Raw genomic sequence first — 24,997 nt, 5'->3', positions numbered from 1 at the left:
TTTAAAAGAATTCGTTATAGTGTCAGTCGATAAATTTAACAGACTTAAGTAGACGAATTTGAGCAGCTAGTGGTGGCCCTGCTTTACAATAAAAAATTCTCAACTGAATTCAGAAATGCACTCACTCGTTTTTTGTAGTATTTAAAAGAATTCGTTATAGTGTATTAGTTTTCTATCAGTCGATAAATTTAACAGACTTAAGTAGACGAATTTGAGCAGCTAGTGGTGACCCTGCTTGACAATAAAAAATTCTCAACTGAATTCAGAAATGCACTCACTCGTTTTTCGTAGTATTTAAAAGAATTCGTTATAGTGTATTAGTTTTCTATCAGTCGATAAATTTAACAGACTTAAGTAGACGAATTTGAGCCGCTAGTGGTGGCCCTGCTTTACAATAAAAAATTCTCAACTGAATTCAGAAATGCACTCACTCGTTTTTTGTAGTATTTAAAAGAATTCGTTATAGTGTATTAGTTTTCTATCAGTCGATAAATTTAACAGACTTAAGTAGACGAATTTGAGCCGCTAGTGGTGGCCCTGCTTTACAATAAAAAATTCTCAACTGAATTCAGAAATGCACTCACTCGTTTTTTGTAGTATTTAAAAGAATTCGTTATAGTGTATTAGTTTTCTATCAGTCGATAAATTTAACAGACTTAAGTAGACGAATTTTAGCAGCTAGTGGTGACCCTGCTTTACAATAAAAAATACTCAACTGAATTCAGAAATGTACTCACTCGTTTTTTGTAGTATTTAGGAGAATTCGTTATAGTGTATTAGTTTTCTATCAGTCGATAAATTCAACAGACTTAAGTAGACGAATTTGAGCCGCTAGTGGTGGCCCTGCTTTACAATAAAAAATTCTCAACTGAATTCAGAAATGCACTCACTCGTTTTTTGTAGTATTTAAAGAATTCGTTATAGTGTATTAGTTTTCTATCAGTCGATAAATTTAACAGACTTAAATAGACGAATTTGAGCCGCTAGTGGTGGCCCTGCTTCACAATAAAAAATTCTCAACTGAATTCAGAAATGCACTCACTCGTTTTTTGTAGTATTTAAAAGAATTCGTTATAGTGTATTAGTTTTCTATCAGTCGATAAATTCAACAGACTTAAGTAGACGAATTTGAGCCGCTAGTGGTGGCCCTGCTTTACAATAAAAAATTCTCAACTGAATTCAGAAATGCACTCACTCGTTTTTTGTAGTATTTAAAAGAATTCGTTATAATGTATTAGTTTTCTATCAGTCGATAAATTTAACAGACTTAAGTAGACGCATTTGAGCAGCTAGTGGTGGCCCTGCTTTACAATAAAAAATTCTCAACTGAATTCAGAAATGCACTCACTCGTTTTTTGTAGTATTTAAAAGAATTCGTTATAATGTATTAGTTTTCTATCAGTCGATAAATTTAACAGATTTAAGTCGACGAATTTGAGCAGCTAGTGGTGGCCCTGCTTTACAATAATAAATTCTCGACTGAATTCAGAAAAGTACTCACTCGTTTTTTGCAGTATTTAGAAGAATTCGTTATAGTGCATTAGTTTTGTACCAGTCGATAAATTTAAAAAAAAAGATGAAATTCAAAATATGATGTAACAATAAAGCATAATTTAGCTTGCTCGAAAATCAGAAAAATTAAATGAAAGAAGACCTTTTTGAAATTCTTGCTCTCATTATATCGGTGATACACGATGCCTTGTGAGTGGACATAAGCTCTGAGGGGCAGCATCGACGTCACCAAAACGTAGAGTCGAATACTGACGGGTTGTCCGAACACGTTGAAGGGACTGTTCACCATCTGCTGAGCGACTGCTCTTCGTCTGCTGAATCTGAAACAACAATAGTTTTGTCACTTACTCAACTTATATTTATATTTTACCCTGATACACCAAGGCAATTAATTCATTAATGGTTATTAAGTGTTTACAAAAAGTTTGTGATAATTTAAAGAATGTACGAGTTGAAAAATAAATGTATTCAGTTACAATTGTCTAGAATCCTGTTACATGTCTTAGTCAAATTTTATTAAAATTTTAGTATTTTATATGTTTTAGAATTTGAGTATTTTTACTGTTACATACTTTTGTCACATACTGGTTACATTTAAAATTTAAAAAAAAAGATTATATCTGTAACAGAAAAGTTACAGAAAATGGTTGCAATTTTGTTTAAAAAGTAACACTTAAATTAGGTCCCCTTTGAATTTTCGAATTTTTTAAAGTGAGCTAAATTCTTTATTAATTCTATTACTTTATATTGTTTATTATCATAGTTGAGCGTTACAGATAAAGCAAGAAAGAAAGATCAACCTAGACGATTAACCCTTTGAGGCAGAATTTTCATTAAACATATTTTTAATATTTTTTTTATTTATTATTTTGCATTAATTTTGATCATATTAATTGAAATATGTTAGATTTAGCATTTTTAATAGTTTTTGGTTATGAAATACTGCATCGGACATCTGTGTCTTTTTCTGCGTTATAGGTAAAATCATTCAAACACGGCTCACTTCCAAACAATAAGTTTCAAAATTCACATTTATTTTGAGTTATTTAGATCTAAGAAAAACAGTTATTCATCAGTCATATTTTTTAAATTTACAGTGTCAATTATTGATAAATTTTTGAATAAGAATCAAAGAATTTCAATTCAGCATTTCAATTTCAGCTTATGCGACGATTAACGTGAATTTGTCTAGTAAAAATGAGCTCGACTACGTAAAGAATAAGCAAACTTTGTTTCAGTAGTTTTTATTAATGATTAAAATTATTTTAGTGCATTTCAGGATAAAAATTTACATGCCGGGCCATGAATGTAGGGATAAAAAATACAATATTCAATCGTAATTTTTGCTTGCCTTTGACATGTTAGACAATATATATTTCAAATCCTGTTAATTACATAATTACTATTTAATCGTTCTCTTATTATTAATATTCAGTTACAAAAATTAAAATTTTAAAAATAAATTGTCTTTAGCTGCGTTATTTTAAGTTTATTAACTCTTTGACGCAGAATTATTATTAAACAAATTTTTAATACTTTTTAATATTTTTTTGTATTAATTTAAGTGAAAATAAGAGAAAAATATTATAATTAGCATTTTAATTATTTATAGTTATGAAATACATTATTAAAAAACCAGTAATGTTCCTGCGTTAAGGGTAAAATCTTTCAAACATGGCTTTCCACACAATAGTTTTTTTTTTTAAAATTTGACGTACTTGCTGTTATTTATATCCAAGAGAAACAGTAATTTATGATTGAAATTCCTATAGTTCACAAAAACAATTATTGATAATTTTTTTAATATGAATAAAAAAAAACCTTCCAACTACTTTTTTTGGATGTTATATTTTAGAACAAATATTGTTTGGAGAATCAGACAGGATGTTTTAAGTACCTATTAGACTTCTGTAATTAAAATAATGTCAAAGTATATTTTTACTAGCAATTGGGCTTCAAAAAAAATATGTATAAAACAGACATTGGTGTTCCATCTGCGCCAGCGAGTTAAAGTTTGGCATCCCCTAAAATTAAACGGTTAAAGCCTAAAGCATTCCCATCACATCCAACTTTAACTTTCTAAAACTCTCTAACTATTTCAAATCGTTTTTGTCCTGAAGTCAATATATACAATGTTTATTATTTTACGGACAACGCATCTTCACTTTTATTAAACATCAGTTTAGGGAAGACCCGGATTCAAAAAATGCATGAGACTAGAAAGCCTTCATCGGACAGGAGTTATTTAGCTTCTAGTTTTAATCTATTAAATTTGGCAATCCATACACTTAAAACGGATATTTATTTATTTCAAACTTGTCTTTATCGGTAACATAAACAGTCTTAGAGTGCGTGAAAATAATTACGAAACTGTATCATTTAGAGTTTTAAAGAACTTTGAAAAGTCACATTTTTTTACCACGCGTATATAAACTTGCCTTCGTGTATGTCTGTTCGGGTGGAATTTTGTAATCGATTTTAAACTAACTTCCCGACTAGCTACAGACTTCAAATTTGGCATATAGATCAGAATTAGATGACAATGTATGAAAATGAAGAGAAAGAAGACATACAAAGTAAAATAAAATTAAAATTAAAGAAAAATTAATAATTTCGCGATTGTCTTTTGTTGTCGATTCGATTATTTCAAATTAGTGTCACATGTTAGTTGAAAAGTTTTGAGTACAGTGAGTGAAAAAATTTACATTTTGAAAGTGAGTAAAAAAAAAAAAATAAAAAAAAAATCAAAATCAAAAGTAATATTTTTAAAAACCACTTTTTTGTAGTGGAGAATAATAATTAAAAAACAAAAATTTGAAAAACGAAAAACTTGGTGCTTATGAAATACATAACAGTACATATACACATACATATACACATTTTCTTACTCACACACATGCACAGCCATATACACATCCCCATGTGCATCCTCATACACATGCATATACACAAACATATCCCACATACGCATCCACATTCAGATACAATTACAATTACAGATATACATACACATATTCTCATACACACACTAATATAACATTACTGTTATGTATTTCATGAACCACACTTTTCTTCGTTTTTCAAATTTTTGTTTTTTAATTATTATTCTCCACTACAAAAACGTGGTTTTTAAAAATATTACTTTTATTTTGATTTTTTTAGAGCTAAAAGACGGTCAAGAAAATTAAAGGGGAATAGAAAGTTGTTAAGATGATATAAAATACTAATTTACAAATGTCTCTATTATATCAAACTTATACATTTTTATGAGCTGTAAATTCTTGGAAATTATGATTTAAGAACTATTTTTAAATTCAAAAGAATAGTTTTAATTGAGAAGCCCGTACAACTCTCGACGAGTGCATGTAATAGAAATCGTACGACCCTACATAAAATAAACAGATAGAACAGTACATCAAATATAGTTCGAAAACCTTGATATAGAATTATTCTTAAGATAACATTCTTCATAGAAATTATAACGGACACTCCCTTGCCTGCAATCAACAATGAGTTTCAATTCTGTTAAGCTGCTTTAAAAGAACTCAAAAGTAATTCTTTAGAAGAAAGATCATTCATCATTCTCCACTTTGAAAAATATCACTAATTCAATCAACTTGGCCAATACACATCACATCTAGCAACTAAATGGATAAAAGATGTCTTCTAATGAAACGTTTTTGTGTTCCTAAAAATAGGTTTTGTATTGATATTTATCAGTTTAATATTTTGTTTTAACTTTAAAATCAGGAAAAGTTAAGTCAATTTCCTTTAAGTTAGCGATCATATTGTGGCATTTTATCTGTAAATCTAGATTATTTATTAAAGCATTCCATCATTAGTGTTTGTAACATTTAAATAAAAGAATTTCTAAAATTTTTTGCTGACATAATGCCTATTTATCTTGTTTTTTACTAGCAGCCTGTGGCGACTAGCTTGTACTGAATCAAGCTGCACTGAAGATACAGTATTTATAAAAACAACTTTTATTTGAAACATCAACTAAGCACAAATAAATTGCAATTGGGTACTTGCACTTTATGAAGAAGATCACAGATGCCCACACATAAGACTTATGACATCAGCACCAGCCGATTGCTTATAAGCAAGATGGCATGTTAAAGTTTATCTAAGTTTCTCCACATAAGTTAGAATGTGAAGTTAATTAAATGCAGTGCCGTATCTCACATCAAAATTGCAGAAATATAGTTATTTCTCGTCTACGTCTTAACTTAGATTTATTATTTGCTTACATATTTTATTGTAACCATTATATATATTTATCTCGAAATAGAATGGAAAGAACAGTTACAAACGTAAACAAATGCCACGTTTCAAGAACCAATCAGGATCGAGATACCCACGCTACGTCACTTGCAATTATCCCATTCCCGTTACTGGCTAGTATACACCTTAAATACAAACAAACTAATCTCTACAAAAGTAAACCAACGAACCGACGTTCTAAAAATTTTCTCGTTCTTTTAAATTTTTTCTTGCTCACGTTGTTGATCTTGTTATATTATTTTTCTAACATTGTTATTGTTAACTAGACATTTTCAGGGCTCTACACTTACAGATCGCTTCGCATCTGTCTTGATAAAAACAAGTTAGCATTACTGTCTATACGGCTAATCATCTCGATAATTACAAAATATCTCAATGAATATTTTGTTACATTTTCTTATTATCTCATAAAGAACACATGGGCAAAAATAGAGATTTCTATCTTGGTAAAAACGCGTTCCTTAGCTTTACGGTCAATTTAGCTGATTACCCCGATAATAACGCAATATCGAGATGAAACTTTTTTTAGTTTTATTTATATCTGATAAGGAACACATGGTTTAGTTTAGAGATTTGGGCGTTCTCGGTAAAAACGTTAATTTTGGATACATTAATTTTGGATTTTAGTACAAAACTTTTTTTCATTACAAATACTATTAATTTTAAATTTATCAGTTATATGTACTGAGAAAATAAGTATGGTCAAAACTTCAAGAATATGGTAAATTTTACTATGTTAATACTGTTGTGGGTACTGTTTTATGGAAACTCTAAAAATCGCGGTAATTTTTCCCAAAGTGCTTTGGTAATGATTTTGGTAAAAATAACAATAAAATATGGTTTTATAGTATGTGATAAAATTTTGCAAGTGTGATAAAATTTCGTTATCTTATCCAGATCCCTTACAGCATGGCATAAAAACCTTTTATTAGGTTAAATTTAGTTTTAAGTTTTGTATATTTAAAAAATATTTGACAATAAGAACTATAATTTTGAAAGCCAGAATTTCCAGTAAACTATTACCACATGAACGGAAAAATTACCAAATGAATGATTTAAATTAAATACCGTATATTTTGATTTTTATTACAAAAATTAGAGTTTATTTAACAGTAACCTCATTAACTGCTTATTATAACTGTAATTTTACCAGAAGTTTTGTCTTTAAGAAGTAACACGTTTTAAAAGCATATCTATGAACAAAATAAATACGTAAATTTAGATAACTTAAGGAATACTAATTTTGTGACTTATTCCACCTATGCTATCACGATCACGATAATCATTTAGATAATCTGACTTCGAGAATAAAAAATAATTAAGCATTGCAGAACATGCAATAAACTACGTTTTTGATCAGAGCTATAAGTTAGCAATTACTTCCTTGAAATATTAACTTGCATCCTACTGCTGCATATTTTTCTCTTAAAATTTTAAAAAGTATTCTAAAATTAAAAAATAAAGATACTGATTCATGAACATCATGCATTTTTTCTAAGGCCTTATTACCTACTAAGTTCTTCTTTCATTCGATGTCTGTCATGAAAACCGCAGTTAAATATAAATTAGGAAATAACCAAATAGCCATCATAACCATAAGAAATAACCAAACAACCATCATAACCATAAGAAATAACCAAACAACCATCATAACCATAAGAAATAACCCTCATAACCATAAGAAATAACCAAATAACCATAAGAAATAACCAAACAACCATAAGAAATAACCATCGTAACCTTAAAAGGAATTACCACCCAAATTTTTATACAATATGTCTGTTTTTTTCACTAACAATAATGAACACTTACTCATCGATCTCTGCTTGACCAACGGGTGAAAAAATATCAACCAATTTCGGACCAGATACAGATGTTTGAGGTTTCAGTAGCCATTGACTAGTATATCCTAAGGCCTCAGCTACATTCACAAATTCATGGAACTGTACAGGCAGAACAAAACATGGCGGAGCTGGTGGAACATGACTCAAAGCTGAAAAAAAATATAGATTATATTTTTGTTGGTTGATTAAATATCAACAGTTTAACAAGCAAATGTCGATTAATTACTATATATCCTTCAGGTTAGCAAATAAATCTTTTGATGCAAAAAAGAAGCAAAAAGGAAGAGAAAGACCCTACGTTTTCATAATGTTTACATAAAATGATTTGATTAAGTATGTATTCTCTAGTTCCAAGCGATATCGGAGTTTTAATATCACGATATTCTCAGGAAATATGTATTTTTAAGATATATCGTGATCAGGATATTTATTTAACTAATTTACATAATTTTTACATGGTCAATAGTTTTGATACTCAAGTAATACTTATTAACATTTACGATATTATCGTATTCGATACTTACAGCTACCAGTAACTACCGTTTTGACATTTATCGTAAGAGATTGTATTAACAATGTTAGAATACTTTTTATGATACTTTTTAAGGCTCTGCAGATCTATTAGAATATCTGCAGATTTAAAAAACAAGTCTAAAATATTACTGAGTGGAGGAAAAAAAAAGATTTTTAAATCCTATGTACAGGTTTCAGGTTCTTAACAAAAGGTTTTACGAAACTTAACAAAAGATTTCAGGTTCTTAACAAGTTTCAGGTTCTTAGCAAATTTTGTTTGGTAGTCTGCAGACATATTTTCTCTGCAGACACACAGATTTTTTCTGCATATATGGAAAAGAAATGTTATGATTTTCCAAAACTGCAAATATTGCTCTTCCGTTAAATGAATTTTAAATAATAAAGAATTACTGTTGTAAAATTTCAACTATTTCACTAATATTAAAGAGTAAAATATTTTTTTTAAACAAAATAACAAATTTTATAACAAATAGTCTCTGTCTGCTAAAATTCAGGAAGATTATGCTGCAGATCGATACTGCAAATTGTGCAACCGGGTGTATCAGTGTTACTATAGGATTACTTATAACAAATTATAGGTATGAAAAATTTGAAAGACCAAATAAAATATGAATACAGAGTTTACCTATCAGGTGTCCAAAAATTGTGAAACGATTTAAAGGGGAATGAGAGGAGGCAGAAATATAACGTTTGCTACATTTTACTTTGGAAACTGGATATTATGTTTATGAATTTGCCAAATTAGTTACAATGTTCGACAAAAGATGACGCTACGGAGTGAAAAAAGTTTAAAAACAATGAGCTCTGAGACGTGTCTAACTATTTTAATTGAAAATATTTACATTCATTTTCTCCTCAGATAGCAAGACGCTGTCTTCAAGTAATAGTTATTTTGAAAGCATTACCTTATAGCTTTTACTGATCGGTAGCGCCATCGTTTGACAATTTGTGAAACTTATTTTGAAAATTTGATAAGCCTTACTGGTTTCCCAAGCAATATGCAACAGACTATACGCTTCAACCTCCATACACATCTTTCTTTAATCAACAGAGACAACTAGTAAATTTTAAAATTACGTCACTACAGCATCAGTCACTTAGTTTATCTAACCTGTACCAAGCGCTGTTAAGTACTGATTACGAGATTCGAATAACTGTATTAATTCAGTGATCTAAATCATTTATAAACAAATTCGAATCTATAATTTGGATTGGTAATTAAATAGCTTTAATCCGAACTGTTTTAAGCCGAACAGCTTTAAAATAAAATAAAATCTAAACTCCTGTTTGTGAAAATTGCAACACCATGAAGGAATCGTCATAATTGAATGAAATTTACTACACAGTTGAGTAGTAGTGGTACAAATAAATGATTAAACTTTCAAAGCAAACAAACAATAACAAGAGATCGAAATCAGTATTTTGTGTAGCCACCACGCACCGCAATAAACGCTACTACACGACGTGGCACGGAGTGAAGCAAATTTTGAATGTCTGTCTGAGGAAGAGCATTCCATATAGTTTGTATGCGTACCCAAAGTTCGTCTGTAGAAGCCACAGGACGAGGATCACGAGCGAAGCACCGACCAACGAAATGACACACATGTTCAATCGGTGACGTATCTGGGGAATACGTAGGCCAAGGAAGAAACTGTACCTGCCGCAATGCAATGAAGGATTGAACAGTCCTAGCAATATGAGGGCGGGCATTGTCTTGTTGAAATACAGCACCTGGCAAGGCGTGAAGGAAGGGAACAGCTTGGGGCTGTAAAACTTCACTGATGTACCGGTTGTTGTTCAGATTACCCACAATTAGTAGCAATTGAGATTGTCCGTGATATGCTATGGAACCCCAAACCATAACTCCGGGTGTTCGTCCACTGTGGCGTTCGATAATGCACTCCGGAAGGTGGCGTTCACTGGCATAGCGCCTGACACGAATGCGGCCATCATGGTACCACAAATTAAAGCGGGATTCGTCAGAAAACACGACATGCTGCCAATCAGCACGCCAGTCCTTATGCTGATTGGCCCATTGTAGCCGCAGGCAGCTATGGTTTAGCGTGATGGTGATCCTGTATAAAGGAGTCCTTGCGCGCAGTCCACACTGCAGTTGACGTCTACGAATTAATGAAGCACACAATGAAACGCCTGTAGCTATTGACCACTGTGCTGCCAGTTGTCTAGAGGGAGCCGTACGACCTGTCAGCGCCATGCGAACCAGGTGTCTATCAGCGCGAGCTGACCTGACACTTTGGGGTCCACTCCCGGATTTCCGAGTTGTCTGACACTCGTCCGTCCACTGCTTTCAAACACGCATCACTGTGCTGCTGTTACGCTGCACACGAGCGGCTACTGCACGATGAGACAATCCAGCTTCACGAAGGCTGATGATTCTCCCCCTTTCAAACTCCGTAAGTTGTTAAAATCTCGCTCTCTTTCGTCGAAGAGGCATAAGTAACGTCTGAGCTAACGTTTACCACTAGCAGATAACCACCGATAACCATACACGCCTCGCTACAGCCGTCTATTTATTCGGATCCATCAGCCATTCAGAGGGCGCTGCTTAGCATGCGCATGCGCTACGGGTCTGAAATTCTAATCATTTGCATATTATGTTCTACTTTGCATTTCCTGAAAATTTCAGCTCACTCGCATAAGTCCTTCATGGTGTTGCAATTTTCACAAACATGAGTTTAGTTGATTGAGTTTAGAAATAGTGAAATAAAGCAAATGCTATATTAAGTTAAAATCTATCCTAAAACTGCAGTATTCCAATCAACTGAATATAAATTGAGTGAAAAATCAAATATGAATGATGGTTATTTAAAAAAAATATCAATAGAGGAATATTAGATATTAGTCTAAAAAATATAAAGAATTTGTTAATGTCATTTTTATTATTGATATTTTTGAAGCGATTCGAAAAATTGAATCAGAGCTTAAAACCTGTTTTAAAGTATTGATTTGAATCAGCTATTTAAATTTAAGCGATCAAATTAAAATTACTTCGATGATTCGTCTCGCCCAACTCGTGTATGTCACAGTTGATATGTATATGTTACATGCATTATATTTGCACTAGCAACATATATTTCTTTAATAAAATTTGAGAATAGCAAAAATTTCGCGGATGAAGTTGCCCTAATAAATATAATTTACATTTTTCTTTCGAAAATTGATTAAATAAATTTTCTAGTCTAATAATAAAAGTAATATGTCAAATTTGAAGATACGATGTTTTGTCTAGTTTATGAAGAAATATATACACTCTAATTGTAAATACTGCAATAGATAAGTTAAATAAAATAGTAAAGGTATTTAACAATATCGTGATAAGTAGTTGGAAATAACTAAATTTCCGTGTGTCTTCATCTACGAAGCTTCAAACATTTAATTAATTAAATCAAACCGAAATTTAAGTCAATATTTTGAAAGCAGATATAAAACTCGAAAACTTTAAAATTATATTTAACAGACATAAATTGAATAGAAATGAACTTTTCAAACAAAGACTGAGGAAACGATTATAATAAAAGAGCAATTGTTTAAAGGAAATTTTAACTAACCGTCTAAAATAAACCAAAAGAGTCTCTTTAATTTTATGTTTAAAGCTAATTCTTTTTTATAGAAAATCTTTCACAAGATTTCATTATTATTCTGTGCGTAGCTACATAAACGTTCGCAAATCCAATTAAATTTTCCTCTGTGTCAACTCGAGCGTTCTTAAACTAAAAGACTTGATTCAGTTGGAAAGAAAGGCAAACATTTACTGCTTTCTATTTTTAAAACAGATAACTTTGAAACGATGTCAAGGAACAAAATGAACATTTTAATATTCATTTTTTGCCGTATTTGCGTAAAAAACCTATTAGCATCTCTTGTTTTATTTAATATTTTTTGAATAGAATTACAGTTTTATTAGGTTTGGAGTTAATGATGGCGACAAATGTTCTACAACAATTTGAAAGGTAAAAAGTAAAAGAAAAAAAAAATGGAAAAATAATCTTAGTATTTATGGCACGAAACTATGTGTCTTCCCCCAAAAAGTATATTGCATAGTTTACTTTTAAAAATAAACACGATTATGTTTAATATCTTTTATTTTATTTTTATGCTATGTTTATGACTTATTTCAAGAAATAACCAATTTATATTTATGAAAAATTTTGTATTTTTATCGTGGTCATAAAAAAGAATTTACATAGAGTAGATTTATAGCGTCATGCTTTGCTTTGAAACTTGGTTAGTTTACATTTTATTTTATGATGAAATACGTATATTTATTAGGTATTGAAGAATGATAAATTTTTATAACGCAAAATGGAAATTCTCGCAATTGGGTATTTGGAAGAAGGGTAGTGATTATGCGAAACCATGAAATTTAAATCAGATTTAATTGAATACTTGTAAGCGACGTCACGCGGGTGTGTTGAACTTGATTGGCTTCTGAGTTGACAAATACCACTATTCATGTACGATGACGTCACTTGCAGGCATCCAATTTGATCATGACGTTTCAATGTTTGGGGTAATAAGAAAGATGGGTAAAAATATACTTGAGGGTGTCCCTTGGGGAAATTGGCCACTTATGTTTGGCGCCCTTCCTGTTTGGGTGGAACACCGTGGTAACAGGAATGGCGGCCAAAACATAATGATATTTCAATAAAAAATTTGAAAATTTTAACAAAACATCGGCCAAAACTTTATAAAATTATAATGAAGCCAATATAAGCAAAATTAATTAACCCAATAAAATAAATGAAACCAATGTAGGTGCACAGAATTCTCTAATAGCACTTAGATACTGTCTAAATTTATCATGAATATAAACTGTGTACCTCCATCGCCACATAAATTCAGCAAAATATGAATCGAAAACGGCGTCTGTGGTATCGGACTGGAGGGGACATTTTTTCCTTAAGTCCCTTTTTATGACTGCCCACATTACTTCAATCTTATTGACCATAAGCAAAAGTAATCTCACCAGTAGGTATCCAACGTAGAACTAACGGAAATTTGAAATTACATATACCGTTGAACATTTAAACATATAAAGCTAAAATCTAAACCTATCAGAATCACGATTGGGTTTCAACATCGCCCAGCTTGGCGATCAACCGCTATCACAACTTGGCGAGAATCAAGGGGCACCCTCAAATATAGTCTACACGAAAGATGCTTTGACAAATACAAATCAGTATTTTCTGGTGGTGATTGTTAAGTTTGTGGTAGAGGGGGCATGTAAGAAAAGTCATGACGTGTATCTTAGAAATGCATAATTGTCCTTTGCGCAAAAAGAAAAAAAAAACTGAGCTTCAGTAGATTTACGTTGGCTAAATTAAACCAAAACTTTAAATGGGAAAAATAAAATGCAAATTTATTTTTCTTTTGCGTTAATGAAAGGAGAGTTTTAAAATAATTCTGAATACCAAATTATTGATACTCTTTCTTGCTGCAAGTGTTTGATCAGTTTTAATTCAGTATCTTTGTAACAATAAGTTCTGCATTTTATTAATAAAAAAATCAATAATCGTCGGTTTAATTGACAAATATGAATTAATTATTTATTAAACATACGCTTGTTGCACTGAACTTTCTCCTACTGCTTACTTTTGGTATTAAATTATTATTTTTAAAAACTAAACAAACCTTTGTGCAAAGCATGTACGCCAATTTTTTTTTAAACATTTCACTCAGTTCGTCACGTGTCATTGGGCTCTGAACAGCTTACGTAATTTCACGTGAACCCCAAACTGCAAACTTGTGGTTCTCAGAATTTTAAAATATTTCAACTGAATATAGAAATCAGGGTGAAAAAAAATTGTGATCGCCACAAGGATATCACAGGTTACCCATTGGCAAAATGTTTGTCTAATTTTCTGGAAAAGCAACTTTATCGTGTTTTCATCTTGGACATCTTTAGCTGTTAATTCTGAACTGCTCGGTACACAATTTAGCAGACATATTTGAATGCAGCTCAGACACATTCTGTGTAAATTCCTTTAATGACTGAATAGACATTGAACAGATATTAACATTTTCGGATTGATACAATGGTGTTGCGTGAAGAATTTGTAATGACGTCATCGTACATAATCTGTAACATTTTATTCATTAGTTTAATACTTATATGAATTCCAATGGCAACAGTTTATTAGTTTATGTTTTCATGGAGATTGTTAAGAATAGATGTGGATCACTTTTCATAACTTGTAAATATTGTAATAAAGGTTTATAGAAAATTAGTAAGAGTTTTTCGATACATCTGACATTGTGGTGAAACCCGGACGTGATCGTTTGCATTTAAGTCAGATATTTTTATACTCTTATTTGAAAAAGTTTTAAGTTTGGAATTCGAAATGGATCTACTCATAGTGAAAAGAAAGTCGGTAAGAGCTTCTTTTACTCGTTTATATAATATTTTAATTGCGGCTCTCGATAAAACTGAATTAAATTTTGAAGATTTAGAAAGTAAATTATCATCTTTGGAAAGAATTTCTATTGATTTATCGAAATTAGATGAAGATATATGTAATTCCATTTTGATAGAAGTCGCCAAAGCAGACGATTTTGAAAAAGAATACTGTATTGAAGAATACAGAGAAAAGTTAGATTCTGTTCGTGTTCGTGTAAAAAGGATTCTTAATTCTCGTGAACTGAAAGAAAAAAAAGATAATTCGGTTAAAATTGAAAAAACTAAACTAAAGCTTCCGAAAATAGAACTTGTACATTTCAGTGGCGAGATAAAAGATTGGCTACATTTTTGGAGCCAATTCAGTAGAATACACGACAATAAATCGATGGACGATGAAGATAAATTTCAATATCTTATTCAATGCGTGACAGTCGGAGGAAGAGCTCGTGAAATAGTGGATAGTTACCCACCGACGGCTGATAATTATTGCAAAGTTATTGAGAGTTTGAAATCAAGGTTTGGCAGAGAGGAACTTTTAATTGAATATTATGTTCGGGAACTTTTGGCTCTTGTCGTTAAAAATGCTACAAATTTAAGGAATAAGATGGACATTACACAATTGTACGACAAATTAGAATCCCATTTGCGATCATTGGAATCCATTGTCATGACATCTGACAAATATGCCGCTATGTTATTCCCTTTAGTGGAGTCATGCATCCCCGAAGAAAATCTACGAGTTTAGCTTAGAAGTCCTTTAATTAATAAACAAGAGAATTCTTATAGCGATAAATTGGCTCAACTGTTAACATTTCTAAGAACGGAAGTAGAGGGTGAAGAACGGATTGCTCTAGCAAAAACTGGTTTTAAACAAGCTGAAATAGTTGAAAAGAGACAAAAGCACAGAGAAACAGAATTTTATCCACCTACGGCCAATGATTTAATATCTGGGTTCAAAGAAAAGGCAAAGTTGAACTGTATATTTTGTAACAAATTACATGAAAGTAAAGACTGTTTTAAGGGACAGAAACTGTCATTAGAAGAAAAGCGAGAAGCAGTCAGAAAATATAAATGCTGTTTTTTTTGTTTGAAACCAGGGCATTTATCGAGAAACTGCAGATCCACTGTACGCTGCATGGTCTGCGGAAAGAGACACTGGATAATAATGTGTCCTAATTTATCGCCAAGTCAGAAAGTGGCGATTCAAGAAAGTCAAGAAGTGCCACAAAATCTTGCTTTAGCCAATCACAATGTTTCAGAAGAAGTTTTGCTGCAGACTTTGCTTGTTGTGATAAATCATGGGGGAAAACGTAGTGTCGTTAGAGCTTTAATCGATACTGGCTCACAACGCTCTTATGTATTAAAAGCCACAGTTGAACGAATGAAAATAAAACCTGCAGGATTTGAATCATGTGGTGTTTGGTGGTTGCATGACAAGATCTAAACACAATGCCTATAAATTAAATGTAAGCAGTATTCATGCAAACAAAATTTGCGAAATGCAAGTCTTAGACCAGCCAACCATTTGTGGAATGATACCTAGAGCAAATGATGTATCTTGTTTAAAAGAGTTAGAAGAATTGGGAATCCAGATAACAGACCGTGGTAGAGGTAGACCTCCTATTGAGCTCCTAATTGGAGCAGATATTGCAGGCAAATTGTATACAGGTCAAACGCAAATTTTAAAATGTGGTCTTGTTGCTGTGGAGACGCACTTAGGTTGGACTATCATGGGAAGGTCTGAAAGTGATAATTGCAAAGACAACACTATAACATCGCTATTTTTACAAAGCCATAGTATAGAAAATCTTTGGAAACTGGAAGCGATAGGAATTGGAGATCCTTGTGAAAGTATGAACACAGAGTTATTGGAAAAAGTGGCCTATGATCATTTTGAAAAGACTCTAAAGATTACTGAAGATGGGCGCTATGAAATTAGTTTTCCTTGGATGCAAAGTCCCGACGAATTACCAACTAACCGCGAACTTTCAGAAAAACGATTATTGTCCACTTCTTGGAGACTCAGTAAAGCTGGAAAGATAAAAGATTATAATGCTGTGTTTCAAGAATGGTTGCAATGCGGAATAATTGAAGAATGCTTGGAAGGGCCGGGTCACTATTTGCCACATCATACAGTGTTCAAACCAACTTCCACTACCACACCTGTTAGACCCGTTTTTGACGCCTCGTGCAAGTCGAAGGGAAATATTTCGTTAAATGATTGCTTAATGAAAGGTCCAAATTTGCTCGAAGACATCCCAACTGCTCTTCTTAAATTCAGACAGAAAAAAATTGGAATTGTTGCTGACATTAAGAAGGCGTTTTTGCAAATTTCAGTAGCAGAAGAGGATCGCAAGTATTTGAAATTCTTATGGTGGGCAGATGAAGAAAAAAGGTCTATTAAGGTATACCAACATTGCAGAGTTGTTTTTGGACTTAATTGTAGTCCGTTTATACTGGGTGCTGTTTTAAGACAACATTTAGAGTCATTTGCATTTTCTCCATATCAAGATGTTTCAGAGATACTTAAATCTGCTTACTATGTGGATAACTGTGTTACTTCAGTTAGTTCTGAAAATGAATTACAAAGATTTGTAAAAGTGTCTACATAGATCATGGCCAAAGGAAAGTTCGAGTTGAGAGGATGGGAATATTCTGCTGTTAAACGTTCAAGTGTTCCTATGGTCCCATCACAAGTTTTAGGTTTACTATGGGACAAGAATGAAGATGTTATTTTTTGTGATACTCAATCTATTTCAAACCATCCAGAAAAGATAACTAGAAGGTCCATTCTTTCCATGGCTCAGCAAGTATTCGATCCGCTTGGATTTTCATGTCCAGCTACGTTGTATCCTAAGTTACTATTACAAGAGAGATGGAGGTCTGAATTGGGCTGGGATACTGAGGTTTGTGAATATACAAAACTCAAAGTTCTAAATTGGATTGGAGAAATGAGGAAACTAAGAGATTTAAAAATAAAAAGACAAGTGTTTCCTGATAATCATTTGGAGTCAGAATTACATACCTTTTGCGATGCAAGTGGTTTATCTTACGCTGCCGTAGTTTACTTGAGGTGTAAGACAGATGAAAATATTTCGGTACAATTATTGATGGCTAAATCCAGAGTGGCACCATTAAAGAAGATTTCTATACCCAGGTTAGAGCTTTTAGCCTGCTGTATTGGCACACGTTTGGCTGATTTAGTACGGAGAAGCTTGAATATAAACATTAAGGAATTCTTTTGGACGGACTCAACTACTGCGTTGCAGTGGATTCAAAGGGAAGAGTCCTGTGGTGTGTTTGTGAGGAACAGGGTCAAGGAAATCCTTAAGACAACCACAAAGGAGAGCTGGAGACACATTCCAGGTGATTGCAATCCAGCGGATCTGCCTTCCCGGGGGTGTTCTGTGGAAAAGCTTATAAAATCTAGATGGTGGTGGGGGGGGCACACTGGCTCAGAACGCCGGTTGGAAGTTGGCCAAGTACAGAGTTGAGGACAAATGAGGAAGAAGTACGCCTAGAAATACACAACTGTTCAACACTTTTACTTACCGAAAGCAGTGACGAATTTTTATCCTATTTCTCAACTTATACTAGAATTATACGCATGATGGCATGGATATTAAGATTTATTCACAACTCAAGAGACAAAACCAATTTTCGAAAGGGAGAATTATCAGTAAAGGAATTAGATGAGGCTGAAAGAGTTCTCATAAAAAGAGTGCAAGGAGAAGTATTTACTCCGCAATTTATCAATAGTTTAAAGTCTTTAAACGTTTTTACAGATGAAAATGGAATTTATAGAATAAGGACGAAATTAACTGACAGGAAGGATACGGATTTGTTTAGATACCCTTTTCTTCCGAGTAAACACAAATTCGTAGAAGTATTGATTCGAAAAAACCATTTGGAACTTATGCATGCTGGATTACAAACTGTTCTATCTAACTTAAGGGAGAAATTTTGGGTTCTAGGTGTAAGACGATCTGTTCGCCACGTAATTAATAAGTGTATAAAGTGTAGAAGGCACACAGTGAAGTCTGTTGAAACCGCTCCAATTTCCTTACCAGAAAATCGTGTCAAGGACGCTTCAGTTTTTGAAATTGTAGGAGTAGACTTGGCTGGTCCTTTGATATTGAAAGGTGGGCAAAAGAGCTGGCTTGTGCTTTTCACGTGCGCGGTGTTCAGAGCTGTACACTTAGAATTGGTCAGTTCGTTGTCTACCAAAGACTTCTTACTCTGTTTAAGAAGATTCATCGCTCGTCGAGAACGACCAAGTGTTGTATATAGTGACAACGGTACGAATTTTGTAGGAACGGAAAACCTTTTCCGAAGCATTGATTGGAGTGTTGTCGAATCAGAAACAACAGTTAAAAGAATTGTGTGGAAATTTATTCCGCCCTCCGCCGCCTGGTGGGGAGGGTTTTGGGAACGCATGGTACAAATGGTCAAAAAACTCTTGCGAAGAGTTTTGGGAACGCATGGTACAAATGGTCAAAAAACTCTTGCGAAGAGTTTTGGGAAATGCTTCACTTAATTATGAAGAGTTAATGAGCCTTCTCTGTGAATGCAAGGCAGTAATAAATTCAAGACCTTTATCTTATCTTTCCGAAGATAGAGAAGATTTGATGCCACTGACACCGGCAATGTTCTTACAAGAAATACGATCGGTGGGAGTACCCGATATTGATAAAATAGATTTGAAGAAAAGATGGAGATTTCAGCAAGCTCTTAGACTACAAGTTAAAAAAAGATTCAGAATTGAATATCTCGGACTGTTAAAGCAAAGTAAAGAGAGGCCAAATTGTTTTCAACTAAGCATTGGAGACGTAGTCATTATCGAAAATGACTCCATAAAAAGAACTCTGTGGCCACTGGCTAAAGTGATGGAAGTTTATCCTGGTAAAGATGGAAAGGTTCGAGTAGTGAAATTAAAGACATCTTCTGGAGAATTGCTGAGACCTGTCCAACGCCTTTATCCGTTGGAAATAAGTTCTGGTGGCGAATCTACTGTTAAACCATCAGAGACACAAAAATCAGTTTTAGCTGATAAACTGGTAAAAGATATTACGACCAGATGTGGTCGGGTGATTAAGAAACCTATTAGATATTTAGATGACTGAAAGAAAACACTATTTATTATTTAAGTATAGTATTATTATTAAGTATAGTACATTTAAATTTAAGCTTACGTATTAGTGTTTCAATGCTTATTTTGGAAATGTTTCTTTTTACTCTTAGATATAGTATATAATGCATTTAGTAATTTTATATGTAGTTAAAATTTATATTTATTGCTTGCTTATGCATTTTTAAGAAATGCTCTAGTTGATTAAATAATATTTAATCAAGGTGGGAGGATGTTGCGTGGAGAATTTGTAATGACGTCATCGTACATAATCTGTAACATTTTATTCATTAGTTTAATACTTATATGAATTCCAATGGCAACAGTTTATTAGTTTATGTTTTCATGGAGATTGTTAAGAATAGATGTGGATCACTTTTCATAACTTGTAAATATTGTAATAAAGGTTTATAGAAAATTAGTAAGAGTTTTTCGATACATCTGACATTGGTGTTTGAAGGAGATTGTAAGCTGCATCATACACCCGTTTCAGATTCACAAGTTTATACATGAAATATATTTTGAGAGCCAGACTTTTTTTTTTAATTTTACAAGAACAGTGAATGAATCATTTACATTGCATGGAAGACAGTCTACGGTCTTGTGCAAGTCATTGGGTACGTTGACAATGGATCCTTTTATCCCTAACTGGTGAAAGGGATTCGTAGAGCCAACTTTCGTTCTTCGGTAGGGTTAAATTTTCTCAACCACTTTGTACTTTTGTGAAAGACGGGCTTCATGCGTGCGTTTGCGAACAGAATCCTTTCGTTTTTCCGTTTTTGTGTAACGCTTAAGGTATTCCCGTCTACGTTCTTTGGCTTTTTCAGCCTCGGTAAGGTTAGGCCTTGGCATCGTTATTTTTTTTTTGTTTGCTTCAACTCTAACTTTTGGGAGGAAGTCAATCAGTTTGGACACTCTTTATTTATGATATTCACCTGAATTGGTATTGAAAACGATCCAGTTTGAACTGTAGTTTAAAATTTCTGATTCTTAAGTAAAAGAATAAAAATAAAAATATCGTTCAAATGACGAAATTCTCTTTTATTCACAACTCAAGAAGTATTTGTGGGATCTCTCTGGTTCTATATCTCAAAAATAAACTCATCAATTTAATGCATAACGAAATTAAAAGTGAAAAAAAGAATTCTAAAAAACGTATCAAACAGCTGAGGTCGCCATAGCAATGCATGAGCACTGTTTACTATTACTCTTAATTATTGTAGTTGAAAAGTGAGGACGGTATCAAATCCAAGCCAAGACACATTTAGCTAATGGGTAATAAGAACTCTCAATATAATTTCTGGAAAATAAGAGTTCCTAGAAATTTAAGTTAATTGGAATAAATAATTTTATGAAGCATAAATGATAACTTACACGACAGTCTTTTAGCAGCATTTGTTGTCACACATAAAGAATCCTTTTGCCATAGAACGTTCCGAATCCCAGGTATACGATTCACCTAGAAGATACTCTTGTGAATTAGGTAGGATCATAATGTACGCAAGCTACTAGAAATACACTAATTATGTAAAATAAATGTAATTACTAATAAATCTAATTAACGCTCTAAATCTTAGAAGATAGATTCTGCTTGTATGTAAGGGTACCAGATTAAATTTTTTTGGCCAAAATGGTCACTAAGTTTTTAAGTCATTAAGAAAAAGGCTAATTATTTACATAGAGCAGTAATAGAGGTAAAGTTTTTGTGCCAGTAATAAAACCAAGCTTCTGGAGACCGATTAGGTGGGGAAATTTACTACTTTTCGTTTCTTCTTGCTTTTTCAATGGAAAAAAAATCAATGCATGAATCTTAATTTTTTTTTAATATATGGTCGTTTATTATGCTGCATTTGGTTGTAAGGAAATATTCGTTACAAGAGGTTTTTATCGATTTCATACCTGGGTTATTTATTTTCTGGTATTACAATTGTATTATTTACATTATAAATGATTTTTTTTGCACATTCTTCTTCTTCTTAAAATATCATATAGATCCTGATTATTGTATTTTAATCAAGTTAAAATCAAAATTTATAAATTAAAAACATTTTATAAATTAATATAAACATAAAAAAGCAACCATAGAGTAATAATTATGAAGAATTATTCTTTATTTAAACATTTTTTTTTTAAATTTAAAATGTTCTAGGAGAAGTTTCGGCAACATTTTTGTCTCTTTGTTGCTTCGCTTATTTATGTTCAATATTTTTACTCTCTCTAATGCTTTTAAAGGAATAAATTCTTCATTTTTTTTAAAAATTTTTCTTTTGTTTTGGGTTATTTTAGTTCATAATATATTTGCTCTGAGAGAAGAAAGGTTATAAAATATTATTAAAAACAATTTGATAAATAGATCAAAGTTTTTTTAAACACTTATTTGTTAGTTCTTTAATAAATTTGTCAGATCTTTAATTAAAATTTTCAGATTTATTTCAAATGCAATATTACATGAAAAGAATCGAAAATACTAGCAATTTGAAACTGGTTAACCTTATAATCATAGGTGTAAAGTTTACATAAAATTGGAAATTTTAAAACAGGAAAGTGATTTTCTTTAAGGCTAAGAATTTTTTTATTCTCAATTTTTATTTCATATTTCAATTCCTTGAAATGTTTAAATTCATTTCTTGTAGATGTTCTACAAAATTCCAACTACCTGAAAAAATTTTCATGATCTTACAAGATTTTGCACCATTGAAAATCGTATACTAGATTAAAATTTAAACGGCTGTTTAGATGCATCAATATCGTTAAATCAATAAACAAATAGTATGCAGGGTTGTTGCGAAATAACTTCAGATTGAAAACTTCTGAATCAAATTGCAAAAAACTTTCTTTACAAGACACGTTTTAATCGTATTTAAAACCATTCTAAACTAAAAATTTTCTTAACTTTCTAAAAGCGTAAACAATTTTGTATAGTTTACATAATCTTTATAAAATTGGAATTCCAAAACAACTTTTATCTTGCAAGATCCAATATTTTATTGTTCCGCGAATTCCAACACCCCTGGAGCTCTAAACTTTTCTCCTTTCCTTTCAAAAGTGCGAAACACAAATCTACCAGAAAAGAGAATTCATCTTAACTGTCATATGACGCCATTTTTTTTTCTTCCAAAATTAAAATTACCGACAGAGAGGGATCACGTGACAGTAGGGACTCTGATGTTGAGGAAGAAAAGGAAATATGACAGCGCGCTTGCTTTACCTGATCAATGCTCTATGGATTTTTGTCTTGAATCAGTTTCTAAAAGTTAAAGTTAAAAACTAACTTAAAAGTAAGAGCTGAATTTTCAATTTTATGTCGTGTAATTTTTTGTCGTGTAATTTTTAATCGTGTTATTTTTTGTCATCTTTATGTTTTTTTAATGTGTTTTACTTTGCATATTTAAATTAAATTTAATAAAAGCAAAAATCCACCAGTTTCAAATAAATTACCAACTAAGGCATTATGCTGACGTATTTTAAATGATAAAATTTGGTAAATGACGGAAAGATTTGTCTGGACAACATATAACGACTAAATACGAGAAAAATAAAATGATTTAATCAATCGTATGCAATTGTTATGGTGCATAGAGACAGGAAATAAATATAACGCAGATGCATTCCTTTATTTCATTTATAAATAAATAGTACAACATTTTTTATTGTGGTCTAAGTTTAATAGTTAAAATATAGAAGTAAAAATTTTACTTTGTTGTCTCATATTCTACCTGATTACAAAACAATAAATTTACTGAACATAGTTTTGTTATAACGAAAACTAACAAGATATAGTCATTGGTTTTATGAATGTAATTAAATTTTTTCCCCACAGTGAAAATGGATTTAGTTCCCTTATACAATTGCCACATTTCCCAACACTAGTTCACAAAATTTTACTTTTATATTTAAAAAGCTTTTCTTCTTACACTGTGGTCAAAATTTTACAGGTTTATTCAATAGCAAAAATTGCTTGTTTTGTTGCAAATTATTATTTAATTCGATAATATAGTGGAATTCATTTTTTTATTAAAATTAAGTAAATAAGAAAAACGAGTTTTATCGTGGAACATATACAATTAATAAAATTTGGTACATAGAGTGGAATGTTTTAAAATGTTTAGTTCTATTTTCAATACTATTAGAAATTTATTCTATTTTTTTTTACCCAGTTCATTTAAAATTTTATAAATTATTTAAATAAGCTATATTTAGATACATTTTTTTTGCTTTTCAAGGCATTTAAAATTCTTTAAATAAATCAAAGAAGTGTAGATTGGGATTGGACACTGTCCCTTGGAGCTTTTACTGTACATAAAATCTTATAATTTACAATTATCGCGATTACTTATTATTAGGAACTCTCACTTTTAAATTATTTTCCTTCATTTCTCCAAGAAATTAAAAAATTATCAAAATAAGTGGGGTACATAATTTTAAACTTTTATGTGAAGGATTAAACTATTTCTAAAATGTTCTGTTTTTTTTAAATATTAATTTATTATTAACAACAAATTATTTATTAATTATTTATTATTAATTAATACTATTATTAATTATATAACATATTAATATATATTATTATATTATTAATTATATAATTTATTATTAATAAGGTTGTCCAATGCTATTAGCATTGAAATAAAAAAATGATTCCAGTTATGGTGAGTTTAAATTTGATTACTATTAAATTTGATTGGATTATTAATTATAATATAATTAATAATATTATTAATTATAATATAATTAATAATATATTATTAATTATAATATAATTAATAATATATTATTAATTATAATATAATTAATAATATAATTAATTATATTATAATTAACAATATTATTAATTATATAATTTATTATTAATAAAGATACCCAATACTATTAGCATTGAAATAAAAAAAAATATTCCAGTTATGATTGGTCTAAATTTAATTGCTAAAAAAAACATATGAATTACTAATTAGAATGTCATTCTTTTCATAACAAAGATTTATGTATTATTTCTATAAGAAGTAGGTTGTAAAAAAATCCGCACAATCATTCAAGCTTGCCAGAAGAAGGGGAAAAAAAACTATTTCGTCAAGGGACACCAATCCAAGAGTACTTAAATGGTCACTCTTTTTGTTAATTAAGTCGTTGATTTTTCAAAACAAAAAAAAGTAACATTAATAATACAAATCCCATCAACAAAGTAAATTGCGTACAGTTTCTAAACCAAAAGAGAATTCATTAGTAACTTGACGACGCTAGACGTAATTACTTCTATGTAATGCGAGAAGGGGTAAT

General features: G+C 31.3%; 1 protein-coding gene across 1 annotated transcript in view; it reads right to left on the bottom strand.

Annotated features, from left to right (window-relative positions):
• LOC107452261 (cadherin-like and PC-esterase domain-containing protein 1) overlaps positions 1 to 24,997 on the bottom strand; it is a 257,524-nt gene that overhangs the window by 69,639 nt on the left and 162,888 nt on the right. The window contains exons 7-9 of the mRNA XM_043040510.3: positions 21,098 to 21,182; positions 7,612 to 7,792; positions 1,655 to 1,832 (exon numbers count right to left, since the gene is read on the bottom strand). Coding sequence (XP_042896444.2) covers positions 1,655 to 1,832; positions 7,612 to 7,792; positions 21,098 to 21,182 — 444 coding nt within the window. The remainder of the gene's footprint in view (positions 1 to 1,654; positions 1,833 to 7,611; positions 7,793 to 21,097; positions 21,183 to 24,997) is intronic.

Source organism: Parasteatoda tepidariorum, chromosome 6 (genome assembly GCF_982258835.1).
Source record: "Parasteatoda tepidariorum strain Cologne lab strain chromosome 6, Ptep-v5.0, whole genome shotgun sequence".
NCBI classification, from domain to species: Eukaryota; Metazoa; Arthropoda; class Arachnida; order Araneae; family Theridiidae; genus Parasteatoda; species Parasteatoda tepidariorum.
Note: the sequence above shows the minus strand (reverse complement) of the source record. Positions and strands in the feature narration are given on the sequence as shown.